The sequence below is a fragment of the Podarcis muralis genome, chromosome 2, assembly GCF_964188315.1.
Source record: "Podarcis muralis chromosome 2, rPodMur119.hap1.1, whole genome shotgun sequence".
Lineage (NCBI taxonomy): Eukaryota > Metazoa > Chordata > Lepidosauria > Squamata > Lacertidae > Podarcis > Podarcis muralis.
In genome coordinates this window covers 22,419,422-22,438,321 of record NC_135656.1, presented here as the reverse complement: position 1 = coordinate 22,438,321, position 18,900 = coordinate 22,419,422, and the positions used below count along the sequence as shown (strand labels likewise).

The window sequence follows — 18,900 nt, the reverse complement described above, 5'->3', positions numbered from 1 at the left end:
GAGTTTTACAGGCTTTATTTTGGTGCAAACTATTTACAGTGAAGATCCCCAAAGCTCATGTCTGGCTCAATCGCTAGCAGAATCCGGGAGTGGTCTTTTTTTGTACCTCCCCCAACATAAAAGTTTTGTTACCCCCAACCGTCTCCGCCCCTCTCTGCGCCTCAGACTACTGCGCAAGATGGGCGATGGCAAGGGCGTGCTTCCCTCCTCTCCAGCTTGCTCAGGAGCGGTGTTGAGGCTCCTACCAGCATCCTCTGGTCCTTTCACCTCTTCCCCACTGGAGGTGGGGCTTTCCTTGGCAAGCTTTGGGCTCCAGTGCTCCCCAATCCCCTCCAGTGCGACCACAAGGAGGCAACTGGGAGGTTCTTTCATCCAAACTGTGGTTAGTGCTATCTATGGGTTAGACCTGTGGCATTCCAGATGATGTTGGCCAATAACTCGCTTCACCCCTGACCATGCTGCCAGGGGACTGATGAGAATTGCAGCCCAATTAGTGTTTGAAATTAGCCAGGGGCCAGGCGTGTTTTGTGATTGGTGCAGGTCCAATTGCGACCTTGTTGAGATCTCTGGATTCCAGGCTGGTTACTGGGGATAGCAGAATGTCACTTAGAGAAGGATCTGAAAGATTTCCCTTGTAGCTTGAATTAGTTTTATTCTGGATTGTTTTATTTGGTGTTTTAATGTGTCGTAAACTGCTTTGAAATTTGTTCATATAATATAAACATAAAGTGGTATGGAAATGGAATGAACAACAACAAATTCCACTGGGGGATGGGTAGGAAAACGACGCATAGACATTCCATTGTGGCGACCGCAGCTTAGGTTTAAGTTGCCATTTGGCAATTAGATTATATTTCTGATTTTCTAACACTGTTAATGGGCCACAAATTCCTTGCACTTGTTTAGGGGGGAAAGTCCGGACAGGAACCCTAGTTGAAATGGGCGTGTTTCCCTGAACCAGGAATGGGGAACCTTTGACTTCCTAGATATTTCTGAACTGCAGTTCATATCAGCCCTAGTAACTCTTGCCAATGACCAGGAGTTTCAGTTCATGGATAGTTCTCCACGCCTTCTCTAATGGCTGCATAGCCCTGGAGACAATCCGTCAGACGTCACATTCTGGTTTTGGGCTGGGCTGGAGCCAATAGTGGTCTAACTCACAATTAAATGTGTGTGTGTGTGTGGGGGGGCTATCTCCTCTTCTCTCTTTCTGCCACCACTTCCCCCCTTCTTGCCACCTGCATGAAAGTAGCATGTGGTCCTTGTGTTGCAGGTTGTCCTAAACCATAGTTTGCCGACTCCACTCCAAACCATAGTTTGGCTGGGATCCAACATAAAGAGTAAGCACAGTTACTTGAAAACAGAAGGGGAATCTTCTGATCTCTTCACGGCCACATAAGAGACAAAGAGGGGAGGGCATGAATTCATTCACATGAATTCTTTGGCTTCTGCAAATAACACAGCTATACAGGTGAAACTTGGAAAATTAGAATATCATGGAAAAGTTCATTTATTTCAGTAATTCAACTTAAAAGGTGAAACTAATGAACTTTTCCATGATATTCTAATTTTCTGAGTTTCACCTGTATAGTAAATTTTGAGTGTGCATTTCCCCACTTAAGAATTCTAACCAAACTGAAGAGTGGGTTGTTAACATTTATACACCTCTACTGTTTTCTTTTTTAAAAGAGCAGAATGAACACACTAATAACTAATTTAGCCTAGCACGTATGGGAGAAAATCAATTTGAAATTAATGTTGCAGAAATGACTTTGAATTTCTGATACCAGCATGCTTGTAGGGAATGTGAGTGTGTGTGAGAGAGAAATCCAGATGTCTCAAGGCAAAGGTTGTCGGACTACCAACAGACATGTGCTCCAGTCAGCATGGCGAATGTTCACATATTATGGGAGTCGGCAGTCTAGCAACATTGGGAGGGTTTACAGCAGGCAGAGCAATTGGCAAGCCTTTAAGGTGCCACAATATTCTCTGCAAGAAAACACGACACATGTACCCCCTGGAAATGTTTGCAAACTAGCGTAGAAATTTGTGACGTTGAGAACAAATGTCAAAGATGTCTTTTTTTAAAGAGCAGAATAAACACACTAATAACTAATTTAGCCTAGCACGTATGGGAGAAAATCAATTTGAAATTAATGTTGCAGAAATGACTTTGAATTTCTGATACCCCCAAGAAATTCACCCCCCAAGTGACTGACATGTTTTGGCAATGAGGATTTCTTCCCCTTTCACTCTCCTTCCCCCCCCCCCCCTTCACATAGTCAGCACCCTCTCAGTAGCACATCTTACTCAAAATGCTTAATTTTGCTGACCTTGTCCAAATACCTCGCTTCCTCACTTCTTTGCTGAGTCATGGCCGGATTCCCGTGGAAAATGTGTGCCCCTGTCTGAGCTCTGCTTCATGCAGAAAGAGTCACAACTGCATGAAGTGAGGGCTTGATTCGCAGAAGTTGCTGCTATTCTGAAAGCTGGCCTGCAGGGAAAAGTAATGGAACATTCTGCTTCAAGTAGTTGTGCAAAGGCCCCTTTTGCTTGTGAGGTCATTTGCTGCAGACTTCCGTCCTGGGCCCGTTGTTGTTTAACGTCCTTATAAATGACTTGGATGAAGGAATTAAGGGGATGCTCATCAAATTTGCAGATGACACCAAACTGAGAAGGTTGGCTAATGCTGCAGAAAACAGAATCAGAATTCATAATGACCTTAACAGATTGGAGAACTGGGCACAAGCTAACAAAATGAATTTCTGTAGGAACAAATGTAAGGTTCTGCACTTAGCGCTGTCCTCCGCTGTCCCAGGGTTTTTTAAAATGCTGGGGGTGGGAAGAAAGGCCCTTGTCCCCCCCCCCCCAGCCTTCAGAAGAAGGCGGTTTCCCTAGGAACGCATTAATTGATTTTCAATGCATTCCTATGGGAAACCGTGCATCGCAAGACGAAAAAACCGCAAGACGAAGAGACTTGCGGAACGAATTAATTTCGTCTTGCGAGGCACCACTGTACTAAACTAAGCAAATCTGAATGTTGTGCTTCCCACCTATTTCCTTTTACTTCTCCCAGTCCTCTCTCCCTTCCCTCAAATAATGAAGGATATAACTGATCTGTAAAAAGGACTCAATGAGCTGAAAAGAGAGGCAATGTATGTACCGTACTTTTGCAACCCAAGAAAATATTTAAGAAAAACAATTGAAACAAATAAACAAAGGGAAAACTGTTGGTACCTAGCCATCCTTTCAGGGCCTTAAAGCAAGAGATTTGTTCTCCTCCTCCTAGGATTTGAGAATGTGTTTGTTCTCTTGCTGAAGTGGGGGCATTGATGAGGATGACGACAATAACAGCAGACTAACATGTAGGCATCAACTTGTTGCCTACATCATTTTTTAAAAAACAACTACAGCTTGTGAGGAATAGGCAAACATAATATTTCCCTGACATACATGGTAATAAAGCCAACCGGCTCCTGGCATTGGGTCTGTCTCGAGGTCACGGCTGCTGCAGCTGCCGCCTTTGTCTTTGAGCAAGGCGCGTGTTGTTCTCGTAGGCCCTTTGTCGCGATCCCTTAGAAGAGAAAGTACCGTAAATGTGTTTTCAAAGCAAGTCATAAACAGATCCTTGTGAAGCGAACAGTACAGAGCTGTTGGTTGAGTTGGCTCTGGAAGGGACTGCCTGTTGGTACTGTAGCCTATCTCAGCGGCCCTTCATACCCTGTTTTGTGGCCCCCTGGATGAAGGGGGTAGGAAAGGAAGAGGGGGAAATAGGTGTGCTCATTTGAGGAAGCGATGAAGGTGTCTATTATCATTGCAGAGAAAACCTGCAGAGAAAATCAGTGCTTAGCATATTGTTGTGGTTGGTTGTGCACCAGTTCGGCCAAATCGCATTTCCCAGTCCAGCCTACTTTGCAGAGTGATTGTGATGTGACACTTGCAAAATCACTTGTGGTTGGATTCATTGGCCCTGGGAATTTCCCCCACTTCTATGCTGATCTGTACTCTGCTTGGGTGGGGTAGAGTGTTCATTGGGTAGAAGTGTTCTTGTTGAAGCCTCGCCAGCTTCCAGCAGCTGACTTTTAATTAAAAAAACAACAACCATACGGGCTTGCAAAACACAGCGCACCAAGAGTGGTGCTTATGCTTGTGACTGATTTAACACAAATGAATCATAAGAAGGCCTAAGTATTAAAGGCTTGCAAACCTGCTGAAGCTGAGTCATTCTGCTGGTGACTGGTCTTCCTCCACCCTCTTGAGTAGCATTCAACTTCACACTATGTCTGTGTTGCAATAGGGTGACTTGTAGGTCATAAGTCACATGGAGGAGACGGTAGCTCATTCGTTTTGAAAACTGAAATATACTTGGAGTCCTTCAGTGATTTCATGCTCTTTATTGCAGCTTGTAAAACAGTGATCGAATTGCCCCCCAAACATCAGGCTTTTATATACATTATTTACACATTGAGTCCCGTCCGATTGGCTGATTCTGCTTCCTTCCTGGAGCCTGATTGGTCTTTTCCTGCAGGCCAATCAGTAGAATGCCAATCAGTTGTTGCATTCTACGATCCTACCAGCCTAATAGGCTGATTAACTTCCTCCTGGAGCCTGATTGGTCTTCTCCTGCAAGCCAATCAGTTGTTGCATTCTAGGATCCTACCTGCCTGCTGTTCTAGGATCCAAGCTTACAAGGGTAAAGGGACCCCTGACCATTAGGTCCAGTTGTGGCCGACTCTGGGATTGCGGTGCACATCTCGCTTTATTGGCCGAGGGAGCCGGCATACAGCTTCCGGGTCATGTGGCCAGCATGACTAAGCCGCTTCTGGCGAACCAGAGCAGTGCACGGAAACGCCGTTTACCTTCCTGCCGGAGTGGTACCTATTTTTCTACTTGCACTTTGATGTACTTTCGAACTGCTAGGTTGGCAGGAGCAGGGATCCAAGCTTAGTACATAACAAAAATGTATTTATCCAAGGATGGCTTCAGGTTTTATGTGTGTCCCTGACCCAAGAGTAGTCAGATATTATTAGGACTTCTGCTTTCAGTGGCTTATTGCTTTTTGGTTTTTTTAAATTAAAAATGCAGTGAAATGGCGACATACAAATTCAATAAAACAGAGAATACAGCACAAAGCAATATGTAGTGTAACAATGGCAGCAGTGTTAGAAATGGAGATAGGAAAGCTAGGAGCTAAATGGCCCTTAAACCTAGGTTATGGGCGCAACAACAGAATGTCTAGGTGCGCTTTTTTAATAACAAGAATACAAAGCTGACAATGAACAAACTGTACCTAAAATCTTATGTTCATTATTCACATGGTCTAGTCCTTCGCCTCCCCCAATATTCTGAAGAGGGTCTCTTCTCCAGTCTTTAGAGTAGCTGGAAGTGGGGAGGCAGCAAAAGGTCCTCCTTTCTTTCCATTCTGCAGTTTTAATCTGAAATCTCAGGCACAGTACCGTGGTACCTCGGGTTAAGTACTTAATTCGTTCCGGAGGTCCGTACTTAACCTGAAACTGTTCGTAACCTGAAGCACCACTTTAGCTAATGGGGCCTCCTGCTGCTGCTGCACCGCCGGAGCACAATTTCTGTTCTCATCCTGAAGCAAAGTTCTTAACCCGAGGTACTATTTCTGGGTTAGTGGAGTCTGTAGCCTGAAGCATATGTAACCCGAGGTACCACTGTACTGCGCCCAGAGCTAAAAAACGGCTTGTGCTAATGAAATTCCCTGTTGCAAAATGCGCCTAGAACAATGGGAGTTTCGAACACTGAATAGCTGTTCCAACGCAGTTCCTGGCCATTTTGGTCCATACAGATTTGTAAAGGATGGATTTTTAGGGCGGTATCGACCACACACACACACACACACACACCTCTACATGGGTTTTGAGAATGAGAACCTGAAGTAACTTACGCTGAATTTCAACCACTTGCTTGTCCCTGTGGAGGACTGTATTGATATTTAAGGTGATATTTCTTTAAAAGGAAAGGTGGGGAAGAGAATGTCGGTACTGCGAAAGTTCCTTTTAAAGCTTGAGAGTGGCAGTTTGTTTTCTTTCTCTTGTTAGCTGGGCACAGAGGAGTGGAGAAACAGGGAGCCAATATACGAGCCAAGATCATCTGGAAATAGTGGGGGGCAAGAGATCTCAGTAACTTTGCAGGGCGGCCTCTGGAGGACACAGAAGCCTTTGCACACAAAGCCTTGCTGCTAAAGTTGTATTTTTGCCCAGGCAGTGAATTGCTTTGCTTTGTTTTTTAAGGAGTTATGAAGGAAAGCAGATCAAACGGACAGATTAGTGGTCCAAGTTGTGGACTCAGTGGAATCTGTGCCAGGCATTGAACAAACAACTCACCAAGGTGCTTGAAGGAGTTTTGCACCTGAAGGCTATGAAGAGCTGTGGATATATAGCGAGGGATGAATGTAAGTAAGGGAAGCTGACATCTGGGTCGGTGGGAACACAAATTAATGGGTCCTCCGCTTTCACCGGAAGGGTTGTGATAAGGTTTTGAGCCAGATGGCTTGCAGAGAACCTTTCTCTAAACAGGATTGCGTGCGCCTCGAATCATTAACACATTTGCCATCAACTTCAGAAGCTGAGTGATTAATTCTGGCATAATTAGTAAGAGTACAGACGAGAGTGGAGATCCCAGTGTGGCGTTGTGGTTAGAGTGTTGGACTGGGACCTAGGAGACTAGGGTTTGAATCCGCCCTCGGCCATGAAGTTCACTGGGTGACCTTGGACCCGTCACTACCTCCCAGCCTAATCTCCCTCATAGGGTTGTTGTAGGGATTAAATGAGGAGGGGGAGAACGACGCAAACTACCTTGAGCGCCTATGGAGGAGCAAGGTGGGACATTAAACAAACAAACAACAAGGAAAGAAATGGTCATATGGTAAACTGTTAACCTATGACACAAGTATGATATTCTGTCTTGTGCAGCTTAAATTCAGTTTTCCACATTTCTCCAGCAATTCGTGATTCCTATAAAAACGATGCTTATGAAAATTCTCCATAAGAAGACTTGGTGTTTTAGCTGCATCTCCCCCACCCCAGCTAAATAGAGATGGTGAAGTCTTCATTTGACTAGCAGAATCACAAGCTGAATATTTCAGCTGTAAAACTATAAAACCGGCAATTATTTTCCTGTAGCACAATGTGTTCTCTAAAATGTTTTCTTTTGAATTAGGAATGCTTCCACATTTCTTTGTGTAAGCCCAAAGATGGTCCACTAAGTGTTCTTTTGGCAAGGAATTCTTTTGTGTACAGAATTGATGCCATAATCTCAATTATTTGTATTGCAGTAGTGATGTTTTACAGAGGTGCTACTGTAATGCACATTTGTAGATTTTATCTTGTGAACTTCCTTGAGATCTTTTGAAGAAGGGTGATATATAATACTAACAACAACAACTTATTTGCTAAATTTCACTAATTTAGTATGCATCAATGTTTTTTCCATTTAGTATATTAATGGGAAATTCATTTATTATCAGGTAACTAACACTATATTTGCAAGTAATAAATGAAACCATGTTAAACTGTTAACAAAAGAACAACTACAGTATACTTTTGGAAAGATGTGGTGCAAAGGATGTGCCTAGACAGTAGACTTTGTGCTAGTTAAAATATTGTATGCATTTAAAAAACGACGGGGCAGAAATCCAAGGACTGAAATAGTTTGAATTCTCAAAGTCTTAAGACTATCTAAATGGTTGTTGGGGAACTAAAGTGCTGAAGAATAGTACAAAATGTGTTATTGTTGCAGCGCTCATTTTGCTTCCACAAGTGGATCAAAATTGGTCACATTTGAAAGAGGCTTTGTAACGCTCAGTATTTATAGTGCTCGGTTGTGTGTGTTCAATTGTGTTTTGTAAATACCCTTTTACTAGCAGCCTTGAATTTGGCGTTGCTTGGGAATTCTAAGGAATGAAAAACTAAGTGCAGTTTTGAAAGGTTTAGTTTGCCGTCTTGATTCAAAATGGTGTCCTCTTATAATCAGCCATAGATGAAAACCTGCTCCTTGATCTCAGGAATGTGGCTACAGTGTCTTAAGACATCTCTAAACGCACAGAGAACTGACAACTTTTCAAAATATATAGTCTATCTATCTATCTATCTATCTATCTATCTATCTATCTATCTATCATCTATCTATGGTAGTTGCCACTTTTCTTTTCTAACAAAGTCTTCAGCAGTGATTCTCTGGTGAGACTTCCAAGACCTGATTTACTTGCCTAGCCTGTCCTTCCATTTTTTAATAGGTACTATAAATAACAAAGACTGTTTGGACAATTAAATATTTCAACATAGTCATTTGTGGTGGTGGAGTCAGCTGGGCTGATTTGCAAGTCTGCTGGGCTTGTGGAAGTTGCTTTTTTCATTAGGCAGGAGTGCCATTTTGGACTTACAGTGGTACCTTGGGTTACATACGCTTCAGGTTACAGATGCTTCAGGTTACAGACTCCACTAACCCAGAAATAGTGCTTCAGGTTAAGAACTTTGCTTCAGGATGAGAACAGAAATTGTGCTCCGGCGGTGCAGCGGCAGTGGGAGGCCCCATTAGCTAAAGTGGTGCTTCAGGTTAAGAAGAGTTTCAGGTTAAGAACGCACCTCCGGAACGAATTAAGTACTTAACCCGAGGTACCACTGTACTTTTTTGGGGGGGAGGGAAACATTCCTCCATTCAGTGAGTGCCCTGAAAAGTGATAGTGAGACAACTCGTCTTCAGTCTGGGGCGCCCTCCATGCATAGACAGAGTTTTTGAAGTGGTGTGCAAAACTAGGAGCTTCTACTTGTGATTAGAAAATGTCTGAAATTCCCAGGTGTCAGAAAAGGTTATTTATGTATGCAGCAACTGCGGCCCGTGTTTTGATAGCCCCCAAATGGAAAGTGAGCGAGGTCCCAACTAGAGAGTAATGGCAAATTAAGTTGACGGAATATGCACGACTTGCAGATTTAACATATAGAATAAGAGAGCGAGAAGAACATACCTTTAAAGAAGATTGGAAAACGTTTATTGGAATAGATGGGAAATAACTGTATACGAAAACGCCGGCATCATTAAGATAAATTCAACAGAGTGAATAATTTTTGATGGATATAGAAGTGGAAAAATTGATTTGAATGGTTATAGTAAAATATGCAGGGATGTATGATATGTAAACTAGGGACGCGGGTGGCGCTGTGGGTAAAAGCCTCAGCGCCTAGGACTTGCCGATCGAAAGGTCGGCGGTTCGAATCCCCGCGGCAGGGTGCGCTCCCGTCGCTCGGTCCCAGCGCCTGCCAACCTAGCAGTTCGAAAGCACCCCCGGGTGCAAGTAGATAAATAGGGACCGCTTACTAGCGGGAAGGTAAATGGCGTTCCGTGTGCTGCGCTGGCTCACCAGATGCAGCTTGTCACGCTGGCCACGTGTCCCGGAAGTGTCTCCGGACAGCGCTGGCTCCCGGCCTCTAGAGTGAGATGAGCGCACAACCCTAGAGTCGGACACGACTGGCCCGTACGGGCAGGGGTACCTTTACCTTTACTTTTTATGATATGTAAAATGAACCATGGAAAGAGAAGGGAAGTCACTGGTTTGTAAAATGGTTATTTGAAATTGTAAAACAGAAAACTTAATAAAAAATATTATTTTTAAAAAAGAAAATGTCTGAGCATGCACAGAGAATTGCAACAGACTTTAAGCAGGAAAAACCACATAAAGCCCAGATAATGCGTGAATACGCCCATAGTTTTAAGTTGGTTGTGATGCTCTTTCCTCCTGTCGTACACAATCTGGGATTGCGCCACGCAATGTGGAGACAGGCAGTGCCATGCGGGTGCTACTGAAATCAAATTTTTAATGCAATTTTCCAGTTACTTAGAACAAGAGCTGGGTCTCAAACTAAACTGTGTATAATTTTGGAAACTTAATTTTTTAAAAAAAATTTTTTTTAAAACTTTGTGAAAATGTAAGAGTACTTTCATGATGTTGTTGTTGTTTTAAAATGGAAAAGCTCTCACCCCAGGGTTAGCCAGTGTGGTGCCCTCCATATCTTTTGGGACTCCCAGGACCCATCAGCCCCTAGCCAGCATAGCAAAAGGTTAAGGATGATGGGAGTTGTAGTCTCAATATCACCTAGAGGGCACCACTTTGGCTGCCTCCCCCCGGCTCTTCCAAAGCATCCATGAGGATGCCTGTGACACAATTCTTTATTTATTTCACAAAATCTATGCACTTCTTGATGTTTCCCCCCCCCAAAAAAAAGCATCAGAGCAATTTACAAAATAAAACCGAGAAGAAATTTGCAACTGTACTTTAAAACATAACAAAAGTTGAAATGCTAAAATGGATTAAAATTACCTTGGATTTCTAAGCATCTGGGTAAGCTTGCCTAAATGAGAATGTGTTTAGCAGACGTCGAAATAAAAACAGGGTAGGTGCCTGCTCGGTCTCAGGGGTTCAAAGTTCCACACTTGAACGATCAAGTTCTTACAAATGCGAAATGGGCATTCTGTGGCACCCTTAGCAGTGCCAAGTCCACCGATCAAAGCAGCCGAGTGGGCACATTTGGGGTAAGGCGATCTCACAGGGTAAACTGGTCCCAAGTTGTTATGGTGAGTAACAGGTTCTGCTTGTGTGAACATACACTGGTAGTTGCAATCAAGGCGGAGCAAATCAAAACCTTACAGCGTGCCTCTCATTTCTGTCAAAAGAAAGCTGGGTGGTAGGTTTTTTCTCTCCCCAAATTCTGTCGGTCTAGAGCAGGGGTCAGCAAACTTTTTCAGCAGGGGGCCGGTCCACTGTCCCTCAGACCTTGTGGGGGGCCGGACTATATATTTTTTTGGGGGGGGGGAATGAATGAATGAATTCCTATGCTCCACAAATAACCAAGAGATGCATTTGAAATAAAAGCGCACACGCTGATTCCTGGACCATCCGCTTTAGAAGGCGATTGGGTCAGATCCAGCCCCTGGCCCTTAGTTTGCCTACCCATGGTGAGCTGACATGGATCAAGTGATCTGTGTGAGTCTTCCTTTGTTAAGGAGCAGGATCAAATCACCCCCTCCTCCTCCTCCTCCTCCTCGTCCTCCTCCATTGTGAAACTGCCTGGCCCAGGTTGCACAGCTATGCACTTTGGGTCTGGACTTTCTGCTTGGGCTGCAAACTGCATTATATGGCTGTTGGATTGAGTGGAACTGCTTTGCAGGCAGCTTGTGTGTCTCCCCAAGCCACATGCTCTCCCCATGCACCCAGGCTTCAATTGTTCTAAACTCAATTGTTGGTAAAATGATTGGGATGACAGATTTAAGGTACTGTGTGCTGAAATTGAGGGACGGACTGAGAAAAGGGAAGCAGCTGGCACAGCAAGCAGTCTAACCCCTTTCCCCTCCCCTTCCCGCTCCTATAAACTTTCCGGGGCGAAATCCATTGCTGTCACCTCTGCTAGCACAGTATATGCTGTTGAGATCATGCAATCAGATCATGCATGGGCACTCTCAATGCACTCAGAAATTGGGCAAAGTAATAGACAGTATTTAGCAGAATCTTCTGTTGCTTGTCATTCTGGAAGGTGGGAGGAAGGATGAAAAGAGTTGCTGGCTGCTAGACCGGAGTTGTATTGATGGACGAATGTGAAATCTCAGCCAATTGGCGGGTGAATGGAGAATATCTTGATTTAAGGTTGAACTCAACAGCTGTAGATGTAGATGAGAGTTTTTGAGTTCATTGGGGCAGCACGCCGTGTCGTAAAATGTTGTCTTACTACCATGAACTTCCATCAAAGGTGAGGCCCCCTCTTTAACATTAACTGGGGGAAATGACCCCCACAATTCTTAGTTGTGTATTCCAGAGTGAGTGAGCACCGTACCTGATGGCTTGACTTCCCTAGCCGCTCAGTTGCACTGGGTTCCTTAAATTCTAATTGACCGTGGGATGTGCGGTGATGTTTTCTACTTTGCAGTGGAATCCTATGCATGCCTACACAGAAGTAAGCGCTGCGGAGGTCCGTGGGACTTCCTCCCAGCCAACTCTTTCTAGGATTGCAGTCAAGAGGCAATGGATCCAAGTTCTAACTTGGTTCCTATCATTGCTTTGAGCAGATTAGTCATTGCGTAAGTGCTAATGTCCCGGCATATACTTATATTCTTTATCCACAGTGAATAATAGGTCTGTTGCATTACAAATAATCAATTTTAAGAACTGGTGTGCGATCTTGGAGCTGGTTTGAACTTCTACAACTGTTTTCAGCCTAGCACTTGACCCTGTGTGTGCATGCAATGTATTCAATTAAACATGTCGGATGCATTCGTACTGCGTTCCAGGATATCCTCTTTGTTTTAGTTAATGTTAACTTGCTGTAATTACATCCTGTGTTTAACTTGAAGGGAAGGCAGAGTACAGTGACATGCTTACTCTGATTTCTAAAGGCCTTTAGGAAGAAACTGATTTTCTGGATCCATTTCAGTCGGGGTTTAGGCCTGGCTTTGGTCACCCTGTATGATGGCCTCTGTTGAGAGAGAGAGAGAAACATGTCCCTGTTAATTCTTCTTGACTTTTCAGCAATCTTTCAATACCATCGACCATGGTATCCTTCTGGAGTGACTATCCGAACTAGGGGCGGGTGGCACCGCTTTGCAGTGGTTCACGGAGAGTGCTATTCAGCCTCGTGGAACGTCTAGTGTGGGGTTCCACGGGGCCTCAATCCTATCCCCCATGCTGCTTAACATCTACATGCAACCACTGGGTGGGGTTATCCGGAGGGTTGGCTTACATTGTCAGCAGTATGCTGATGACACTCAGCTCTATTTCTTCTATACATCTGCAGGTGAGGCGGTGGAAGTACTGCACTAGTGTCTTGCCTCAGTAATGGACTGGATGAGAGCCAACAAACTGAAACTCAATCCAAATAAGACTGAGGCACTGTTAGTGGTTGTGGGAATGTTCAGGGATGCAGGAGAGGATATATTGTTTGATTATATCCTTTTCCAACTTGTGTTAACAAGTTCCACAATTTAGCAGAGTAACATTCCCCTTTTTAAACTTGCAGCAGATGCGTTTGGTCAGGCTCGCTAAAGCCTCTATAATAACTGTTCTGGTATTTCCCCCTTATTCCCTCATAAAAGATAAGACACGACACAGTCTTCTACAAAAGTATAAAAAGAGTTTGCTCACATATCATTCTGTTCACTATAGGATCCCAGAAGGCAGACTTAGCTTAGAAAAGAAACATATACCTGGAAACTACAGTGGTACCTCGGGTTACATACGCTTCAGGTTACATACGCTTCAGGTTACACACTCCACTAACCCAGAAATAGTGCTTCAGGATAAGAACAGAAATCAGGCTCCGGCGGTGTGGCGGCAGCAGGAAGCCCCATTAGCTAAAGTGGTGCTTCAGGTTAAGAACAGTTTCAGGTTAAGAACAGACCTCCAGAACGAATTAAGTACTTAACCCAAGGTACCACTGTATCTCATAAGAAGACAGTCCCTTTGTCCTCTCTTGACTGGAAGCCAAGAGGGCATCTTTGGCTAAGCAGATGTTGCTTCTTTGATGCATGTAGTCAAAAGAGAGAGATGGCTGCCCTGCCCTGTGTTTTTGTCATTACCTGTACAGGTGAGGCCATACCCACCTCTAGTCACATGCAGAGGAAGTCTGTCCCAGCCTAGAAGGAAACAGGAAGTTTATCTGCTGGCTGGACAAACATCCCTCCCCATGTGTAAACATGTTCACTCTAGGAATGTTGTACTTGAGTGCTCTTGTGTTTCACATCCCACAGTGGTTAGTTCCCTAGACCGGATGGGTGGGAGATCGCCTGCTCTTGATGGGGTCACACTTCCTCTGAAAGAGCAGGTTCGTAGCTTGGGGGATACTCCTGGATGGACCCTTTGCTGTCGCTCAAGGCTCAGGTGGCCTCAGTGGCCAGGAGTGCCTTCCATCAGCTATCTGAACAGGGATAGCCTAACTACTGCTGCCTATGCTCTGGTAACCTCAAGGTTAGACTACTGCAATGCATTATACATAGGGCTGCCTCTGAAGACAGCTTGAAACTTCAGCTGGTGCAGAATTCAGTGGCCAGGTTGCTCAATAGAGCAAGACGATTTGAGCATATCACACTGATCCTGGTCCGACTGCACTGGCTACCGATTAGTTTCCGGGCCCAATTCAAAGTGCTGGCTTTGACCTATAAAGCCTTAGATCGCTCAGGACCACAATACCGCAAGGACCGCCTCTTTCCATATGAACCTACCTGGACCCAGATCATCTTCTGAGGCCCTTCTTTGTGTGCCTCACCCATGTGAGGTCCGGAGGGTGGCATCATGAGAATGGGCCTTCTCTGCAGTGGAATGTGGAATGCTCTCCCCAGGGAAGTTCGCCTGGCGCCTTCATTACACACCTTTAGGCACCAGGCAAAAACGTTCCTTTTTAACCAGGGCTTGATTGACCTGATTGACATCCTATGCCCTTTTGAAATGTGGGCTTTTGGGGGAGGGTTACTGGGTTGATGTTTTGATTTTGATAATGTATTTTGTGGGGTTTTGTTTTGATTTTGTTCTGTGAACCGCCCTGAGACCTCTGGGTATACGGCGGCCTATAAATTTTAATAATGACAACAACAACAACAACAACAACAACAACAACAACAACAACAACAACTTTTTAAAAAGTAGATACTCTCTTTTAAGAAAGCACCAGCATTTCAAATAATAAAATCTCTTTGGCTTCAAAAGATAAATGTATGTGTAAAATACTGATAATTTAAAGAAAATAGGCATTAGTCTCTGTTTTCTCCCGGGACGTGGGTGGCGCTGTGGGTAAAACCTCAGCGCCTAGGACTTGCCGATCGCATGGTCGGCGGTTCGAATCCCCGCGGCGGGGTGCGCTCCCGTCGTTCGGTCCCAGCGCCTGCCAACCTAGCAGTTCGAAAGCACCCCTGGGTGCAAGTAGATAAATAGGGACCGCTTACCAGCGGGAAGGTAAACGGCGTTCCGTGTGCTGCGCTGGCTCGCCAGATGCAGCTTTGTCACGCTGGCCACGTGACCCGGAAGTGTCTGCGGACAGCGCTGGCTCCCGGCCTATAGAGTGAGATGAGCGCACAACCCTAGAGTCTGTCAAGACTGGCCCGTAGGGGCAGGGGTACCTTTACCTTTACCTTAGGCATTAGTCCCATAATAGTTCTCCCAGTGCCGATGTGCCTCTTTTAGATTACCTAATTTGTACAAATTTGTTAATTATATGAAGTTGTGGAGTATGCAAAATTGCTATGCAGTATTCCAGACTGATAAAGGTTTGGTTCTTTTGCCATTATGTTGTAAAAAAGGAGAGAATAGAAATGGAGTTTCCAGTTCCTTGTGGAATCTCTCTCTCTCTCTCTCTCTCTCTCTCTCTCTCTCTCTCTCTCTTTTGTAAAGGTGCTTTTCAGATTAATGTTACACTTAAAGAGTTCTGATGAGTTCTGCTTGACAGTTTGATTATGGCACCTTTCACAGCTCCCGTCGGCAAAAAAAATAATTAGTTACTAAGGTGACAAACCTGTTGTCTTGACAATTGAGGCAGTCTCTACTTTGCTCATCTCCCCACCAACCACCCATTTCCCCAAATTATGATTTTGTTACGTTTTCAGCTGCTTCTGAAAATGGCTTATGGATTCTCAAAAGAAACCTGAATTCTCAGCCAGCCTGTGAAAATATAATTCTGCATCCACTAATTGCACAACACTGAAGACAAAGAGTCTCCCTGTTTTACAATACAGGCTGTGGCAAGTCGGTGCTGGGCCTCTGGTGCCAGTTCCAGTTCGGGGTCTTGGGGCTCTGTAATATCCATAGCCTCTAAAGCATAGTTAGATTTAAGTTCAATACACAACGGTCCATGGTTAATGCACGACTTATTCACTGCAATTTAGTGCCCATGGAGCGGGCTTTTAACGCACCTCCTCGTTAATAGTCGATCATTCTAAATAAGCACAATTTTTGTTCTCTGAGCTAAAGCATGTTCTAGCGCAATCATTTCAGCAATACAAGCCTCTTCCTGCGCCTTGCTCTATTAGCGGGCTGTTTTGAACTGGAAATTAGAATTTCTGGTGCTAGTGCTGTGTGGGTGGTACAGAAACACTTATGGACTGAAAAGTGTTCAGTTCTGCAATGTGATTTTGAGGTTCACTTTACTAAAGGTGATAAACATCCTAAGAGGATCAGTTATATTGGAACGCAAAGCACTTTCTTCTGCTATGTGCTGGGGCTCTGACAAGTGAAGTATATATATTTTTTTATAATTTTCTTGCATTATGGTCTTAGCTGTGTGTCTACAAATGCAGCATGTGTGTGTATATGATGAGTTCTTTAAGAGATTAATGTGCAATCAAAGGGACTGAGCGTCTTTGATTTATGAAATCCTATCCTGTCCATCAATAATCTTAATTGCTTGCCATTATAATCACTGGAGTGTACTTTACCATCACAGTAATTATCTTGACTGGCTGTAATTTGACAAATCAGTTGAAGAGGCAAATAACAATGCTGTATCCATCATCTCGCACAATTCTGTCATTGCTTACAATGTGCTGACTAGAAGCGAGTAGATTTTTTTTTTGCTTGTGTTGAAGTGACACCAAGTGACTGTTTTAGTATCCCTGTAAAATTACAGACCAGAAGTGGGTTCTTAAAAATTGGCCTAATTCCGCCCCCTTCCATCCCTTTGCATTGCATGTCCCCAGGTAACCATCCAAACATTAAGATCAACACATGGGACTTTACTTTGAGCCAACTTTGAAGGGGTATTTCTCCCAGTCAGACTTGCTCCTTGGGACTGCATTTTAGCATCCTGCTTCTGTGTCATGGTTACCGATGTGCATGTTTGGTGTGATCTTTTTCTCTCTCCTCCCCTCTTCCCATTCCCACCCCATTCCCAGCAGTAGTAATAAAACATTCAGACTGGTCCCCAAAGGCTAGGAGAATCGGCCTCAGTTCTTGGTAGTAAACAATTTACCGCTTTATCTCCACTTAACCATATTTTGGTTTTATGGTATGATTCCCCCCTCCAAATATATATATATGCTGAAGTGTGAGCGATGATAACTTGCACCCTCTCCATGGCCAATAAACTGATTTTCATGTGTGGTATTCAAAAGCTTGTTAATTGCAACTGTGATCTTCCTCCTCCTGATTTGCTTTTGGCTTCCTCTTCACAGACCCTGTTGCATCCCTGGGACCTGCAATGACAAGTCTGAACAGTAGCCATGCAGAGAAAAGCGGTGAGATGTCTTCAAAGCAGCCCGCGCCCAAAGTGCAGGTTCAGCGATCAGTTTCCCGAGAAACCATCACCATTCATTTCTCGGCGTTTGGGAAGGAGGAAGAGGAGGAGGAAGAAGAGTTCATGGAGTCCCCCTCCGAGGCTCTGGACAACCAAAGCATTGTAACTGCACTTGAAGCTAAGGAAGACCTGTGCTTTGATCACGGTGACCATGACTCTTCAGGTCCCACTACCTCGCTTAATGTGGCTGCATCTCCACTCGTCTCGTCTCCCATCGTCTCGCCAACTGCAAAGCCCTTAGAAACCCAAGTTTTTAGTGTGGTGCCATCAGCTCTTTCGTCCTCCTCGCATTTGACTCACACCGCCATCTCATCAGGGGTGGCGTTGCCTTCAGAACTGAAAACCAGCCTGTCGCCATCTCCATTGCCCTCCCCTTCCAAGACCAACACGCCATCCGCTGTTGCCAGCTCAAAGCCTTTCATGAGTTTAGTTAAGTCCCTCTCGACAGACATCGAACCAAAAGAGGCCACTCCGCCCACGAGGCACAGGCAGTTGATGAAAAGCCTGGTAAAGTCTCTCTCCACAGACACTTCTAAGCAGGAGCCCGAAGCGGTTTCCTACAAACCGCCGGACTCCAAACTCAACTTGCACCTGTTCAAGCAGTTCACCCAGCCTCGGAGTACAGGTGGCGACTCCAAAACTGCTCCCTCGTCCCCCTTGACGTCTCCGTCGGATACTCGTTCTTTTTTTAAAGTGCCCGAAATGGAGGCCAAAATCGAGGACACGAAGAGACGCTTCTCGGAGGTGATCTACGAGCCTTTTCAGCTCCTCAGCAAAATAATGGGTGACGAGAGTAGTAGCCACAGGCCCAAAGCCTTATCTTCAAGTGCTTCAGAGCTGTCCAATCTCTCCAGCATGAATGGCCATCTGGAAAGCAATAACAACTATAGCATTAAGGAGGAGGAATGCGATTCCGAAGGGGACTTCTATGGCAGCGACTCCAGTATATGTAAGAGTGCTAAGCAGTCCCAGAACGTGGAGGAGCCTGCAAAAGAGGCCGACAGAAGAAGCTCCCCATTGTTAAGCACAAAGGACCCCAGTTTGAAGGCCTCACTGGTACTTGAAAGATGTTCTCTGTCTGCTCTGGCGAGCAAAGAGGACGAGGAGTTCTGTGAACTGTATTCCGAAGACTTCTGTTTGATAGAGGATGACGGTAAACCTGACAAACCTTTCGAAAAAAGCTACCTGAAGGCAGAGGGGAGGCCTGAGGAAAGCTCTGCCTCACCTTTCAGCGGTGAAGGTGGCACCGAACTACATGTGCAACAGCCTAAACTTCCAATGAAAACGTTGTACTTTCTCACAATGTTGATCTATGCCTACCTTATTCTCCCTCTTCCCAGTTACTTCAGCGGACTCTTTTTGGGAGTTGCCGTGGGATTTATGATTGCTATCTGTGTCATTTGGCTTTTTATACCAAGTTCTCGAGGTAACAGGCTACATAGGAATTGGAACAAGCAATTGAATATGCACCCTCTGGACATCCAGGAACCTGAGATATTGAAGGTGAGCAACTGCTTCTAACTTTTGGAGATGCACATGATCCTGTATCATAACAAATTTACTTCAAGCCATACTGAGGGGTGTGGGGATTAATGTGGTTCTTGGAAGTGGTGCA

General features: G+C 44.7%; 1 protein-coding gene across 5 annotated transcripts in view; it reads left to right on the top strand.

Annotated features, from left to right (window-relative positions):
- TEX2 (testis expressed 2) overlaps window positions 1-18,900 on the top strand; it is a 97,348-nt gene that overhangs the window by 35,567 nt on the left and 42,881 nt on the right. For 4 of the 5 annotated variants that reach the window (XM_028712711.2, XM_028712721.2, XM_028712729.2 and 1 more), the window contains one exon: window positions 17,164-18,788. In XM_028712711.2, the coding sequence (XP_028568544.2) occupies window positions 17,190-18,788 (1,599 nt within the window). In that variant the 5' untranslated portion in view covers window positions 17,164-17,189. Of the gene's footprint in view, window positions 1-6,167; window positions 6,419-17,163; window positions 18,789-18,900 lie in introns of those variants that run through there. The other variant, XM_028712694.2, reaches the window with a different exon arrangement.